This window comes from Colias philodice, chromosome 8, assembly GCF_061535455.1.
Source record: "Colias philodice isolate Cphi_HAF_F1 chromosome 8, ilColPhil1 Martin Lab GWU primary, whole genome shotgun sequence".
Classification (NCBI taxonomy): Eukaryota; Metazoa; Arthropoda; class Insecta; order Lepidoptera; family Pieridae; genus Colias; species Colias philodice.
The window spans coordinates 7,665,477-7,680,524 of record NC_143093.1 but is presented as its reverse complement, the minus strand read 5'-3'; the positions used below and the strand labels follow the sequence as shown (position 1 = coordinate 7,680,524).

The 15,048-nt window shown below is 32.2% G+C and overlaps 4 protein-coding genes across 4 annotated transcripts; 2 read left to right on the top strand and 2 right to left on the bottom strand.

The window, feature by feature from the left end:
- Positions 1-5: 5 nt before the first annotated feature.
- Cby (beta catenin antagonist chibby) lies at positions 6-1,288 on the top strand. Its single transcript, XM_089698337.1, has 2 exons — positions 6-418; positions 775-1,288. Exons 1-2 carry the CDS (start codon positions 184-186, stop codon positions 987-989), a joined length of 450 nt encoding a protein of 149 aa, XP_089554463.1. The 5' UTR covers positions 6-183; the 3' UTR covers positions 990-1,288.
- A 1,225-nt stretch (positions 1,289-2,513) lies between these two features.
- Positions 2,514-9,454, bottom strand: Top3alpha (topoisomerase 3-alpha). The gene is made up of 15 exons (XM_089698333.1): positions 9,156-9,454; positions 8,847-9,056; positions 8,485-8,737; positions 8,149-8,319; positions 7,800-7,975; positions 7,295-7,577; positions 6,787-6,998; positions 6,481-6,592; positions 5,978-6,207; positions 5,337-5,475; positions 5,029-5,192; positions 4,499-4,946; positions 4,057-4,300; positions 3,789-3,916; positions 2,514-3,434 (listed from the first exon to the last, which is right to left on the bottom strand). Exons 1-15 carry the CDS (start codon positions 9,321-9,323, stop codon positions 3,289-3,291), a joined length of 3,084 nt encoding a protein of 1,027 aa, XP_089554459.1. The 5' UTR covers positions 9,324-9,454; the 3' UTR covers positions 2,514-3,288.
- Positions 9,455-10,269: 815 nt separating this feature from the next.
- Positions 10,270-11,890, top strand: Mrm2 (Mitochondrial rRNA methyltransferase 2). Its single transcript, XM_089698332.1, has 4 exons — positions 10,270-10,309; positions 10,501-10,676; positions 10,746-10,947; positions 11,090-11,890. Exons 2-4 carry the CDS (start codon positions 10,522-10,524, stop codon positions 11,480-11,482), a joined length of 750 nt encoding a protein of 249 aa, XP_089554458.1. The 5' UTR covers positions 10,270-10,309; positions 10,501-10,521; the 3' UTR covers positions 11,483-11,890.
- Positions 11,891-13,194: 1,304 nt separating this feature from the next.
- Fie (Fire exit) lies at positions 13,195-14,980 on the bottom strand. The gene is made up of 4 exons (XM_089698331.1): positions 14,506-14,980; positions 14,222-14,432; positions 13,841-14,056; positions 13,195-13,423 (listed from the first exon to the last, which is right to left on the bottom strand). The coding sequence occupies exons 1-4, from the start codon at positions 14,611-14,613 to the stop codon at positions 13,203-13,205; spliced, it is 756 nt and encodes a 251-aa protein (XP_089554457.1). The 5' UTR covers positions 14,614-14,980; the 3' UTR covers positions 13,195-13,202.
- Positions 14,981-15,048: the final 68 nt, after the last annotated feature.

Genomic DNA, 15,048 nt, shown 5'->3' with positions numbered 1-15,048 from the left:
AAAAAATGTGTTTTATTTCAAATTGTGTATGATCCTTTTTTATTTAGCAATTCTACACTAAAATACTAGTATACATGTCTGGATAGTCAGGTTTTAAAAATTGAATGGGCGCCTGTGATATCATTGTACTGTTGTACTGTTTGTTTAATATTTCGTAACTATGGAAACCAAACGTTGTTTCCAATGAATAATTGTATCACAAACATTGGTTGCATAGCATCCCATTTGCCGAAGATGCCTTTATTTAGTAATAAATTTTCACCAAAAACAATACCTGTGAGAAATCAAGACACGTCTGTTTTAAGAAATGAATTCGGAAGCGATTACGCTTCAAAGGAGCTATCCATTGATATCCAACCACTCAAAGTAAAATTAGGAGAATTCGAAATATCTTTTGAAGAAGGTCAATGGATACCAGGTAAAAACACTTCCTAAAAACATAAATTCAGAACAAAATTATTGTTACGTAGTACCTTGTTACTTAGGTACCTACTTATTGTAAATCACACTAAATCCTACTCAAACACATTGTAACGATACATCATTTTTGATTATACTTCCCTGTAGCCTATTGCCCTAGTTGATATTTACAGTATTAGATGACCTTGCTGGCTTTTATTACACCAAGCCAATTAGTATGTGAAATCCAATTATCCATTATAATTAAATAATGACTTGAAGTTGCTTAATAATATGGACATAATTTGTTTTTAAGAATAGATGGAAAGACAATTTATTAGGCCATTATTCACCAATAATTTAACGAAATTGCAGCATCTGGAAAGGCTGGCGTGGCACACAAAGAAAATATTCGCCTAAAAAAAGAATTAGAGCAATTAGAGGAAGAAAATAACATGCTACGTCTAAAGTTCGAGATATTGTTAGATATGATGACGGACAAAACTGTCGAAGCAGAACAACAGGCTGATATACAAAGGTCGCAAAGCTTGGGTTCGTTGAAACAGAAAAGTAAAAAGTACAAATGGTAATACATACATATGAAATACCAAGAAAAGACTTTATTATCATGCCACGCCAAAAAATGTGTTGTACTAAATTAAATATATCTATATACCTACCTTAATGATGTTTCAGATGTTTCGATGTAAAATATGCAAAACTTTATATTGCGATTCTATAGTTAGGGCCAAGTTAACGCTCAGAAGTCGGAGATGAAAATGAAGCTGTGAAAAATCTGTATACCATTGTGTTTCATTGTACATCGTCAATGATAGTCGATATCATCGATATCCTGATTTTCGTCATTTTGTGTACATAGAATTAGTAAATAAATAAAACAATAATATATAAAGAACTTTTGTTTTATTTCTAGTTACAAAACATTAACGGTAGTGTATTATATTCATATACAAACAAAACAATAATAAATTATAACTATTATTCACAGCTACATACAGTTTAATCATTATATCCATAAAAACAAGTTATTTAATTTACATATTGTGTCGATTATAATAAGTTAGACTATAGTAGAGCCATTTTAATAGGCAACATTTGACAGTTCAACAAAATTCAACAACGTAACCTAGTAACGACAACATAGAATAACATGATATTTCTTTCTGTTAGTGCCATATCACACTAGCGGATTGCGAGCGGTTTCAAAGCGGAGCGGGTGCGCAACGAATACGTTGCGGGCGCGCAACGAACACGCCGCGGTTGCGCAGCGAATTCGTTGCGGACGCGTCATTTTGTATACTCTCGCACAAAAGCCAGCCCTTCCGCCTTGCCTAACTTCCATTCAATATTTCCATCGTTTCTGTAGCACTCAATTTTTTAACCGTACTGTGGAAATGCACTTACTTAACAGTTAACTAAAGATGTAATAACAACTGGAGTTGTTAAAAAAAGGTGCTATAAAATTGAATTACTAGGACTTTTAGAATGTACCATACATTCCAAAAGTATGTAACGACTGACCAGTATAATCTCTCCCATAGCAACGTATGTTATAAAGAGATTTTGTGAACCTAATTATGAGCAAAGTGATAGTGAGTTGCTGGTTGCTTGATAAAATTTTCTATTCACTGCTATTTATCTAATAATAAGATAGCCCTGTTTTAGTTAAGGAGCTTTAACATTTATTTCACTAATGAACTTTCTTAATGAGCAATTAAGTTATCTGATTGCATTTCGACCAAGATTTAATAGATAAAACAATACCCTAAACATTAACATGTTATGAAACTCGTAAAAAATAATGATCTCATAATTATTATACTATCACAAGTTATAAGTAACAACCAGCACGGATTCCATTTTGTTAATGAGTGTACATGACTGCGACGTAAACGTTGCGCATCTGCCACGCGTCCGCAACGAATTCGCTGCGCAACCGCAACGTATTCGTTGCGCACCCGCTCCGCTTTGAAACCGCTCGCAATCCGCTAGTGTGATATGTCACTTAGATCTGCACATTTGCTTAACTTTTTTCAATAACGATTACATATGTATAATAATAATGACCGATACAAGTAATTTTAAGATTTCATTTTACTGATGAACCATTCTAAACTATAATAAACAATTTCTGAATTGAAGAACTGACGTCGCTACAATTTTGTGTCAATAAACATTTTTTTTTTAAATACCAGAGATGTTACTCTAAAAATCGAGATCTGACATCTAGAATCGAATGCATTGATTACTTGTGAACAAAAATCATCATAAATTAATAAATTCGATTTACAAATGTTTCAAATCCGTATCGATTAATTCACTTTAATCGATGTTTTTAAGCAGGTTACCTCTCTTCGAAGATAAAATTGATAGACGTCAAATGTCGCCTATTAAATTGGCTCGACTATAATAAGGCACAGAACGTATTATACATTTTTTGTTTTCATTTACTATATAGGTTATAATCTTTATACATATATACATATATAAATCTCGTGTCACAATGTTTGTCCTCAATGGACTCCTAAACCACTTAACCGATTATAATAAAATTCGCACACCATGTGCAGTTCGATCCAACTTGAGAGGTAGGATAGTTTAAACATGTAGGTACCACGGGCGAAGCCGGGGCGGACCACTAGTATAGATTATAGAGCATAGACTATGTAGGTACCTACATGACTGACTCCAATATCATATACTTTTTATAATTGTTTTAGTACAAATCGATTTATAATTACTAATGAGCTGGGTTTTACAATTTCACACAAATCGAAATTTGTACATGCTATCTGCCAAAGAAAGTGGTAATAACCAGATGTGATTTTTCTATATTTAGTAATATGAGATATAATGTGGATCCAATAACTAATTAGCATTAGGACATCTATTCCGCGTATGTCCCTCTTGCCGACATAACCCACACTTGCGACCCCTCGACCCCTCCCCGCCCGCTCCCCTGTCTGTTCCCGCCCGACCCCTGCCCCGCCCTCTTGTGGAGTTTCCGCGCCATTCTATAAAAATAATTACATTATTAAAAAATAACATTGATAAAAAAGTAAAAATACGAATATTTATTATACCGTATATTATGGTTTTGGATAATATGTAGCACGTCACGGTTGAGATATTTTGATGCAAAAAGGATTAAATAGTTTGAAAATTAGATTAGCATGTGAAGGACTTCTTACGTAACGTACTTTTTTTTAAGACAAAAATTGAAAGAAGAGAAATTGGAATATCTGTGTTGCGCAATATAAACTACTAATACATGCGGTCGAAAAGCTACTTAATATTGACAATAATTAATGAAGATTACTTTTTACTTCACCAGGAGATATACAGAATATTATTTAAATAAAACATACCTGTAGTTGTACTAGTACTACTAGCTCCTTCATCCGCCCATTGAAAGAAAGTACAACGAGAGTTGAATTCCTTTGGACAACCATAAAATGGTCTACCTTTGTTTGGACCTTCCTTGTGCACAGTTATCCTAAAAAATTGCAATATATATACATATTTAATAAAATTTTGAAAAATAACAGTACATACTAAAGAATTTTATATATTCTGAATACTTTGCGCAGATATAATATAACAATTACAAAAACATTTATATAAGATATGACATACCTTTTACAAGGTAAATTACAGTTGCACATAACGTTATCGTCATTCGGTGCATAATCATCTCTATTGATACTCGGTGCTATGCCCCAGCCCCTATTTGAACCAGATTGCGAATTTCCCCAAGAATTACTCGCGGGCGGAGTTTCTAGATTGTTCTGGACGTTTCCATCGACCGACTCTGGCGCCCAGAGAAAGAAATCGCAACCGTTGTTGTCTTTACCAGCTTGGCATTTGTAGAACTTCTTACCTGGAAATATAATTAATAATAATTTAACCTATAAAAAAGGCTGGGAAAGTAATACTTTAACAAGATTAATAATATTGGAGTACTTTTTATAAATTTAGTAATAGTACGTAAATAATATTGTAATAAAGAAAGGTGAAAAAGGGGTAAATAATGAAAAATATTGATTAGATAGATGTACTATATAATTTAAGTACTTACCAAAATTAGCATTCTGTTTACGAACAGTCAATAAAATAGCCGGCTTATTGCATCCACATAGGATGTTATTATCGTCGTTGTCTCCCGAACTACTTGGAGTAGGGAATCTAGTAGTAACGTTCCCAGTGTTCCTTGGTACTGGCATTCTAGGAGCTGGCGTGGGATTTGGAGCTCTAACTACAGTGGCTGGAGGTGCAAATTGCCTTGGCTGTGCTGGCCTCATAGTAGTCGCAGGAGGCACTGCATTAGTTCTATTGCTATTCGTTACATTCCGACTGCTTTCAGTATTTTGGGTATTTGTTTTTTTAACACTGCTCAGATTTATTCTAAGAAGCTCCAAAAAGGTTGTATCACAACCCCCAATGCAAGTAATATACGGTTGAGGATATATATGATTTATTGAATTGTTCCGCCATTCAAATTTTAGCTTTTTGTAATTTGGGCCACACTACAAAAAATTGTAATTGTAAAATGTATATAAAATTTTGTACAAATTATTAAATTACTGTATTTAAATAATAATCACTTACTTCAGAACATGTATCTGGCAACACTTGCAATGTCTTCACAATATTGGGTAGCCACACGGCATTTTTACAATTCGGATAATTTGAACAACTTATGTAAAATTCATCGGCATTATTTTTTCTCTGCCTAATTACCATGTCACATCCGCATTTTGGGCATTTGAATACTAAAAATAAATTGACCAATAGAATATATAAAAATATTTTTATGAATACATTCAGTTGAAATATTGAGGAGGTAGGAAATATTTCTGAGTTCTTAGAAATTAATTTTTTAACACGCTTTTTTATCTGAATAAATTACAACAAACCTGATGGTAAATCACTAGGCATATTTTCTACAGTGGGCGTATATTCAGCCGGTCTCTCGCTAAACCTTTCAGCTAACGCACCATCTATTTTATTCGCCTCTGCTGATACAGTTAGATAGACCTCTTTATATTTTGCTATCTAAAATGAAAAGAAAAATATAAATTGCAACTTAGTGCTGGGACAAAATCTCAACTACAGTTTTTGGTTCTTATATATTAAATTATAAATTATTATGTAATATAATTCTTATATATTAATTTTTAATTTAATAACTCTACTACACTTATGCTATGACGACATCAAAACGATATACAGGTTGTACACCAACAATATACTATTTAAAAGGGCAACAGCCGTTTATATGTTGCACTCTCACGAACATCACGCTCGTTCGATTGCATGAAAGTCAGGCAATTGCCTGATTTTTATGTAAGCATTCTGACTAACTAGATTTTTAACTTCTGAGACATAACAACAAACATCCTGCGGGTTCGAGTCCCGCCTCGTGATCGAATTTTTTCTATTCTTTATAAATTTATATTTATAAAGCATTTGAATGTCATAAAACCAAAATATCAATTTCAACAAACATCCTATGACGATTCAACAAGTGGTTTAGTAAAATAGGCAATAGGCATACCTGTTCTGCTAAAACAACTTGTGGTTGCTTTCTTCCCTCCGATATTGCTTTCAAATCAGCTTCTAGCTGTGCTCTTAAATGAGGTTTCGATATATTAAGGCCCATAGCGTCATATCCTTCAACAAGCCCCATGCCCAATAGTCCGGGAACAAAATGTATGGCGTCTGCGAGTGCTACATACGACCTATTTTTTATTGTTTCTATATGTTCCGCGTGAGTTGCGTCTGTGCCTTAAGTAAAAAGAATGCGTTTAATTTTAAGCTGTTATGTTACTTACGACATTTCCTTGATTGTAGGAAAACTCATTCTTATAAACGAATCCATATAGCATTAATGGTGAAAACAATACAATGCACACATACAAAGAATCAAATCTATCCTTACGTTATTAATGTAGATGTAAACAGTGTAAAAATGTACATAGACATGGAAGAATGTTACTTGTGTAATAATTCAATTTACTTATAATATTTTACTACAAGCAAAAAGGTTTTCTTTCATACCTATACCATGTTTTTCCATAAGAGCAATTAGATCAGCTTCTGTTAAAAGATTCGGTGGGGAAGTGTTACCATCAACCAAATCAATACTTGTAGGATTAAATGTTTGCCCCATCTGTAAATAGGTGAAATAATGTTTTATGTTGTAAACAATTTTTTGTACATTTAATAAAAATTTAATCTACAAACATAATCAAGTTTGATACCTCATAGATTCTCTAAAAGTTACTATTTGTGTTGTTGCATACTAAGGACGCTACTAAAAGTAAAGGTATTATAAAAATTAAAAATACTAAAAATTCATTTTACCTCATAAACATGAATTTCTTTTGAAGACCATTTATCATAAGGATAAACTTCCAAATAATTTCTGGCTGTTATCATAAGACCATTAGCGGAAAATATTTCATTTGCTACATTAATAGTGACTGTAGTTTCTTGGCCCTGGGCATCTTTGGAACAACAAGCAAGAAATGAACGAACTATGAATTCATATAGACGTTGTTCATTTCCACTTAAACCTGAAAATTAGAGATTTTTGTGTGATTTACGACGCAAAAACGAAAATAGTGTTGCAATTTTGTTAAATAACATTTTTAGGTCACACCAGTGATTTGTAAAATAAATGTTTGACGTAGGTATTTTTTATACTTCTTTTGCAGCACAAGCAAAGTTCGCTTAATATTAAAAAAAATAAATAAAAATTCACAATAAAAAAACACAATTGAAAATCAAATTTTATCTAAATTGACCAACAATATTATTTTAATCTGTTTTTGTACATGTTAGAATTTGTTTATGTATTTAATTTACTTACTATTAGTATATTTCGTTGGATGTATAGGAGGATGGGCCTTATCACTTTTATTGCCCTGTCGTGGTGTAGGTCCCCCGCTATCCAATATATTTTGAGCAAAACCTCCCCAATTAGGGTCCCCAGTTTGCAATCCAACTAGTTGTCCCAAATTCATTTCCTTAGGAAATTCATTAGTTTCTGTACGAGGATAACTGATCAAACCCTGAGTGTATAATTTCTCAGCTAATCGCATTGTTTCTTTTGCATTAATTTTCAGTTTTCTGGATGCTGATTTTTCAAGTTCCTAAAACAATTTACAATAATGAAATTATATCTTTTTACTTCAGTGTGAATAACGTGAACAACCTGAAGTTACCTGATTGTGCATGTTTAGAGCAATGTAATTGATTATTTGTTCAATTAAAAGATGATGATTAGAATAGATGTACACTAGGTCCTTCCTCTATTACATTTAGCCCGATAAAAGCATATTTAATATGTTCCTGTATTAAATAAAAATACTTACAACTGTATCCAAAGGTAATGGTCGCCACTTGGACTTGGGTTTGGTTTTAACATCCATGACTTTAGCGAGAGGTGACTCAGTACATACATCATGCAAAACTTGACAAGCCTCTTGATCAAACAGTCTTATTCTTTCCCAATTGAAGTCTACACTCAAATTGTTCATTGTGTGATTCACTAAAATAATTGAGACATAAAATTACCTAAGTTGTATCATTGATAATCAATAAAAATAAGTCTTAAAACAAATGCAATAAAACTGAGTTTTGTATGCTGCATTCAGTTACTAACCTAAACTTAAATATATGAATGTTATACTGGCTAAATGTTTACAGCAATCCAAAACATACCTTTAATTTTCCAGAATACTTCTGATACAAAGTTTTCTACTGCTCTGTACCTTTCTACAACAAAGCCCAATGTTGGGAATTGGCAAGACCCATAGCTAACCAAGCTTTGAGCTAGTTTAGTGGGAAACACTTTCTGTAGTCTTAATGTCTGAAATCTGGTAAATGCAGCACCTGTAACATTCTAAGTTACTATTAACGATTTTGTTATTTAATAAATATACTTCTTATATAAAACTTAAAACAGCTTTCTTCAATGTATCTTTTCTATTTTGGACTTAAAACATAGTTTAATAAAATTATATTAAATATATAACTTTATTGAGATTTTTAACATACCTATTCTTAGATCTAGTTCTTGCCTTACATCAACAGCATCACTGATATTTTTATTTGGTTGTTCCAAATTTTGTAGAGCTCTTCTAACAGATATAGCTGTGATTTCTGAGAACTTTGCTCTAAATATTCTTAAATTATTCTTAATGGCAGAACATACTTCTATTATCTCAAAACCAATGTTTTCACCCTCTCTGTCACAATCAGTCCAAATAATCAGCCCCTGGCAACTTCGTATTTCCCTTTCTAATGTTTTCTGAAATGAGTGGAAAATTTTTTACACAATATTTTACATACTCACATCAAAAATAAAAATATGTATTTCAAACAAGTGCTTAACCTTAAATTATTGTTTTAAAAAATACCTTTATTTTTTCATAGTTTTCAGGGCAGTATTTAAAAACTGGTGCATCAAATAAAGTTAACGGATTGCAGGATTGCCAATTTTTGTATGAACCCACAAACTCTAGGCCTAACAAGTGGCCAGATACTGATGTCATCACCATTTGGCATTTTTGTCCCATTACTTCTCCTTCAAATTCATAAATTTTGTTATACTGAGATAATCCTTCTCTCTAAAAAGCATATTTTTTATATTTAAGTGTAAATGATCAATACAAAAATTTTATAAACGTTTCAGTGAGATATTGTAATTCGATGACTTAAAACGTTACCCGTCTGGAAGTCCCTCTTGATAAATGCATTGCGATATTCTTTGCAGCGTCATTTTTTTCTGCTACATTAAGATATTTCATAGTTTCAGTAGTTTTATTTCTTATCCCAATAAATCGTAAATAAAGTTTCTTACTAAATCTCAACCCGGTTTGGATCGAAATTAACATTATTTTATAACTTATGAAAGGTGGCTATTCTCACATATTTAAAAACTTGTTTTTAAAACAAATAACTCTTTTTTAATCGGCGAACTATTGTTTATTGTTTACAAAATGCACTAAGCACAATAAGCTCTTCCCCTGGCGCCAAAGTTTTAATCTATCAATGTCAAATTGACAGATCACAAAATATATAATGGTGCAATTACACAATCGTGTTCGCCCATTGCCTCGACAAACATTCGTACCTAGGTAGGTAGTAATAATACTGTTTGATCCCTTTTTGTTTCGGATGGGTAATTTAAATAAGTCCAAACACATATTTCTTTTATTAGAATTCAATACTAAACATCTTCTGTACATATAGGTTTATTTGGACGTTTGGACCTAGCTTTGTTCACTACTTTACAGAATAGGGCCATAGGGCCTCAGGGCTATAGTTGTAAAAAACCCGTTAGCTACCGTTATTTAACTAAATTTTTGGTTAGCTACCCATAAAGTGCGGTAAATAACGGTTAGTTATCCGACTGCGACCTATAAAAATGGTACTGTGTTTTGTTTTTTTGTAAGTCACTTAACGTAAACTAAACACAATTTAAGTATCTAAAATATACATACTACAAACCTATACCTATAATAAATAACATAACACAAACGACTGATACCTACCTACTATACATATTGATTAAAATAGATTCTTTAATCATTGCAACATAATAATTATGAAATGAATAGCTTAAAAACGATAACCTTTCATCATCTCATGCTGCCGGCGCGCAACCTCCCCCCGCCCCCGGTTATTAACGGTTAATTAACCGTTAATAACGAAAAATGCATTTTTAACCGCACGGTTAAAATCGTTAATAACCGGCTTTACATCTATGCTCAGGGCCCTCAGGGCAGATTGGCATATTATGTCAATATCAACCAATCAATGTCAGATGTCTGTCATTAGTGTCATTCCATTGTTATAGTTGTAATTACTGTGGCTACAGGTACCTATATTTTAGCTGTTTATTTAGTTTTGATACATTTGTTTCGTTACATTAATTATACATGCATACAAGATCTAAAAATAGACCAACATTTATTACCTACTACGCAGTGACAATAATATAACAAAGATCTGTTCATGTTTTGTTTAGATTAAAGTTTGTATCATAACAGTGCATTCTTTTAATTTTAGATCAAAGAGAAGAATATTATTATGATACGATCAGGCTTTATTTTACGCCAAGATTTAAGCTTCTCAAGAATGTGTTTTTTAGTAAACTGTCTTAAACGATTCAAGAGTTCACAGCAATGGTTGAGTCGTCAAAAAGCAGACCCATATGTTGAAAAAGCAAAGATGTATAACTACAGGTAATTGTAAGGAATTTTTTAAATAACATTAAATCACTTCATATTTTAATTCAAGTCTTGCACTTCTAGATGTCGAAGTGCCTTTAAACTTTTGGAAATGAATGAAAAAACGAATATCCTTCAACCTGGCCTCACTGTTGTTGATTTGGGAGCCTCTCCTGGCTCTTGGACTCAGGTTGCTGTTCAAAAAACAAATGCTGATGCAGCTGATTCAACAAAACCAAAAGGAACTGTATTAGCTATAGACAAGTTACAAATTTTCCCCATTGAGGTATGCAATAATGAATCATTTTCATCTAAGTTAATACAAGATGTATTTACCCCACTCAAACTCATATTTCTGTAGAAGTCATAAATTAAACATAGCTAAGTGTAGTCAGGCAAACTAATTTCAAAATATTTTAACATTTCAGGGTGCAACAATCATGAGTAACATGGACTTTTCTACTATTGAAGCTCACGAGAAAGTCATTAAAGCCTTAGATGGAAGGCAAGTTGATATTGTTCTCTCTGATATGGCTCCAAGTGCAACTGGCATAAGAGAATTGGATAAAGACAGAATTCTTGGACTCTGCTATATGGCAATAAGATTTGCTGCCTTAGTTAGTAAGATAGATGCAAACTTGCTGTTCAAAGTATGGGATGGAAAGGAGGTTCCTATTTTAGAAATGGATTTAGAGAGATTCTATAAAAGCATAAAGATATTAAAACCGAAAGCAAGCAGATCTGATTCATCTGAGAAATTTATTTTAGCCAAAGGTTTTAAGGGAATACAAAGACCTTTAGAGAATGGGCGGTGGGGCTAATTTATTTTAGAATTGTTATAACACAAGCACAATAACCTGATTATCTTAGTATTCAATATTTAAAAAGCTTGTTACATGCTGTTGACAAATGTTACCATGGAATAATTATTCTTATAATAATTATTAATACTCACATAAAAGATTATGTTGAATATTGTATAGATTGCATCTATTTGATACATCTGTTATGTAGTTATATATTATACTAGTGTTATTAATCAGCTCAAGCTTTATCTACCTGAAGGTAATTTGTACATAATAAAATTGTATTATGATAAAGACATATTGAATCTTAAATTTAACTCATGTCTTCCATATCATTGTCTCTTTATAAAAATAAGTAGAAAATGTAGGTAAGTAGGTGTAATATATAATTTTTAATAAGTTGTTGAGATTTTATTTTCTTATTTTTATACTTAAATGAAAAGGTTTATACTGTTCAATAATTTATTTGAACTGTTAGCATGATTCTGACGTAATTTTTGTATAATTTGCTAATTAAAACATGCATTAAAATCAAATATTCATCATGTTACTAATGAAAATGAGATAATTAAAAAATAATGATTTACTCAGGTAAAACATCAATAAGGCTAATGTATTATTTGAGGTAAATTTTAATTTAGGCAAAGTCCTACTAATTATTGTTGCAGTTATTTTAAAAATTATCCCTTTTCTTTAGCATCACAATGAAATAAAATCATTGTATAGGTACGTAAGAAAAATATATTTCACTGTTGAAATGTGTACAATTTTTGTCAATAAAAGTACATAATGAAATTCGTAAATATATTTTAATTTAAAACATTTCATAAAATAAGCAATGAACATGTTTTTTGATAATAACACCAGCAAAAATGATCACAGCAAGGCCGGTGCATTCAGCTTTTAAAATATTATTATTTTTTTATAATTTATTTGTCTTACATTACTTGTGCATGAACACAACCAAAAATATTATATGCATTAGCGCCCTACTTAGTATCTCTAGTCATTACCTACATTGACAAAGATTTAAATAGCAAAATAATTATAGGTACTCAAAGTGCCTGATAATATAAAAAATATCCCTCTTATCAGATTACTGTGATGACGGTCCATGTTCCATGCCGAAATAACATCGAAATGCGACTAGAAGTTATAGTTAATTCGAAAAAAGATCCGAATCGAAGAAATGGTTGTTTCATCTTTTAACTATTTAAATCTTTGTACTAAGAATAAAGATTTTAATTAATCTTAACAGAAAAATAAATACTTTTCAACATGAAAATAAATTTCTTTCTCAGCAGCATTTCTATAGTTGAAATATACAGGGTGTCCCACTGTTGGTATACTAAGCTCAAAGGAGGTTATAGTTTTGCATACGCTGAGTACGTAAAAAATAATTAAAAAATTCCAGACGCATTTTTTTTTCAAATAGATGAATTCTTAAAACTCTATGTGTACACCCATAACAAGCGAGCCGCCCAACTTTGCCACCAGCACGTGAGCTATCGTTTAAGATTATGTTTTCATAGATAAAATGCTCATATTAGAGAAGCGGTATATGCCAGCTGCGCGAAGCTAGAGAAGAAAACATGGATTTTCAGGAAAAATTTAGCAAAAAATTTTGGACGTAATTTTTTTTAAAAGTATTTTTTACGTGATCAGTGTATGCAAAACTACAAGTTCCTTCGCGCTTAGTATACCAATAGTGGGACACCCTGTATATGGGTTTGTTTTAAACAAATTGTGTTCTAGTGCCATGAGATAGTTTGTTCAATTGCGCTGCTGACAGCAAACTCGAATGAGCTGCGTGGTCGAGAAGTAAGAGTCTTTCTCCTCTCTCATCGTTTGAAATATTAGCTTGAGAACACCGACCCCCACTTGTTTCTAGCGCAAAGCTGCTCACAGCGCAGATGGCGTAAATAAACGTAAGGACGAATAAGGCGCAGCCGAAGTCTGTAAAATTTAAAAGATTATAAATTACTCGAGTAACATATTTGTCATCGCCCGGTTAGACATTTCACCTTTTTAAAAGATACCCTCAGCATTATAAATTATAATCCGAGCGTTTAAAAAGTCATCAAAATCCGCTTAGCGGATCTTAATTTATAAGCCGTCCAATTAACACGTTTTGCTCTACGGTAGGTACGGTTACAGGAGCGGGCAAAAGCAAGTAATATGTATTATTTTGGTATCTATAAAGGTACGCTATATATATCACAAAGTATCATCAAAATCCGTTCCGTGGTTTTTGGCATGAAAGTATGGAGAACAGTTGATCGATAGTAGTAGACCTAAGTAGAGTACAATAATTATACGCGCAGATTTTAATCTTAGAAGATTTCTAAAAAATCCAGTACTTAGTATACTTACGGTACATATTGTGGCCACCAAACAAGTTCACGATGCAAGGGTAACCATCGAACACTATGATAAAATTGATGAGAAGCACCACTGCAACACATGCAGCCATTATCCAAGGCAGTACATATTCTCTCTTGTACTTTACAGCCCCGTAGAGCAGAGATATAGAACACATGAGGTATATAGCCGTTAAAATTGTACTCGTATAGAGGATAACGACGGTAACTGAAAAAAAGGAAAGTTTTAAATTAAAAGCAAGGCTTTATACTTACGAAAGAATAAAAAAAAAGTTAAGATTTAAAATCTTCTGTGGTGCAAAAATAAATTGTTATATCCTAAATAAATTGTTAAAATGTATCTTTGAAATAAAACTACTATCTGATAACTAACCTGAGGCAAGATGCTGTGCCTTAGCAAATCTAACTTGATTGTTAGTACTTATTACATCATTCTCGTGAAAGATCACTTGATCTCCGTAAGAAACTCCATAGAAACCTCTTCTTTCTTCCTCATCTTTCATATCATTGTGAAGTAATTGTAACATTTCCCCGAGATGGGATATTCCAACTAATAATATAATAAGCACAAATGATGAAAGCGCCTGAAAAAAAAAATAGTCCGTTATTTTTTTCTTATGTAAGAAATCGTGATTGAGATAAAATGTTGGTACTCACAATTTGATGAACAGCAATTAAAATTGTGCCTTGGCGTAAATTAAAAACGTACAAGAAGTTATTAAGGCGGATCATCATTTTGTTACATTTCTTCGTTCTGGTAAACATTTGATTTATTTATAGCTCTACAGCATTACAAATGAGAGAACATTGTTTGGATGAATGTGAGATGAGTAAAACAGTAACGCGCATGCTATTTTCTATCGATTTATTTTTTTCTAATGCGCATGTTAACAACCCTTTGTATCAGCATGACACGACACCCTCAGAATGGTATTTAAACTTGAAAGCGATTAATTCAATCGTATTAAACGAATTTAGAATTTTACTATCGTTGAAAATTGCGTAGACTGCTCCAGCTTCGCTCGTGGTAGGCTCACTTAACGAGGATTACGTACATATCCAAGGGTGAAAGAATTTTTTAAATCAGCTGAGTAGTTCCTGAGATTAGCGCGTTCAGTCAAACAAATAAAATCTTTAGCTTTATACAATTATGAATTAGTTTAGAAGTTACTAGTTAAGAGGGAAAAGGTATATAAATAA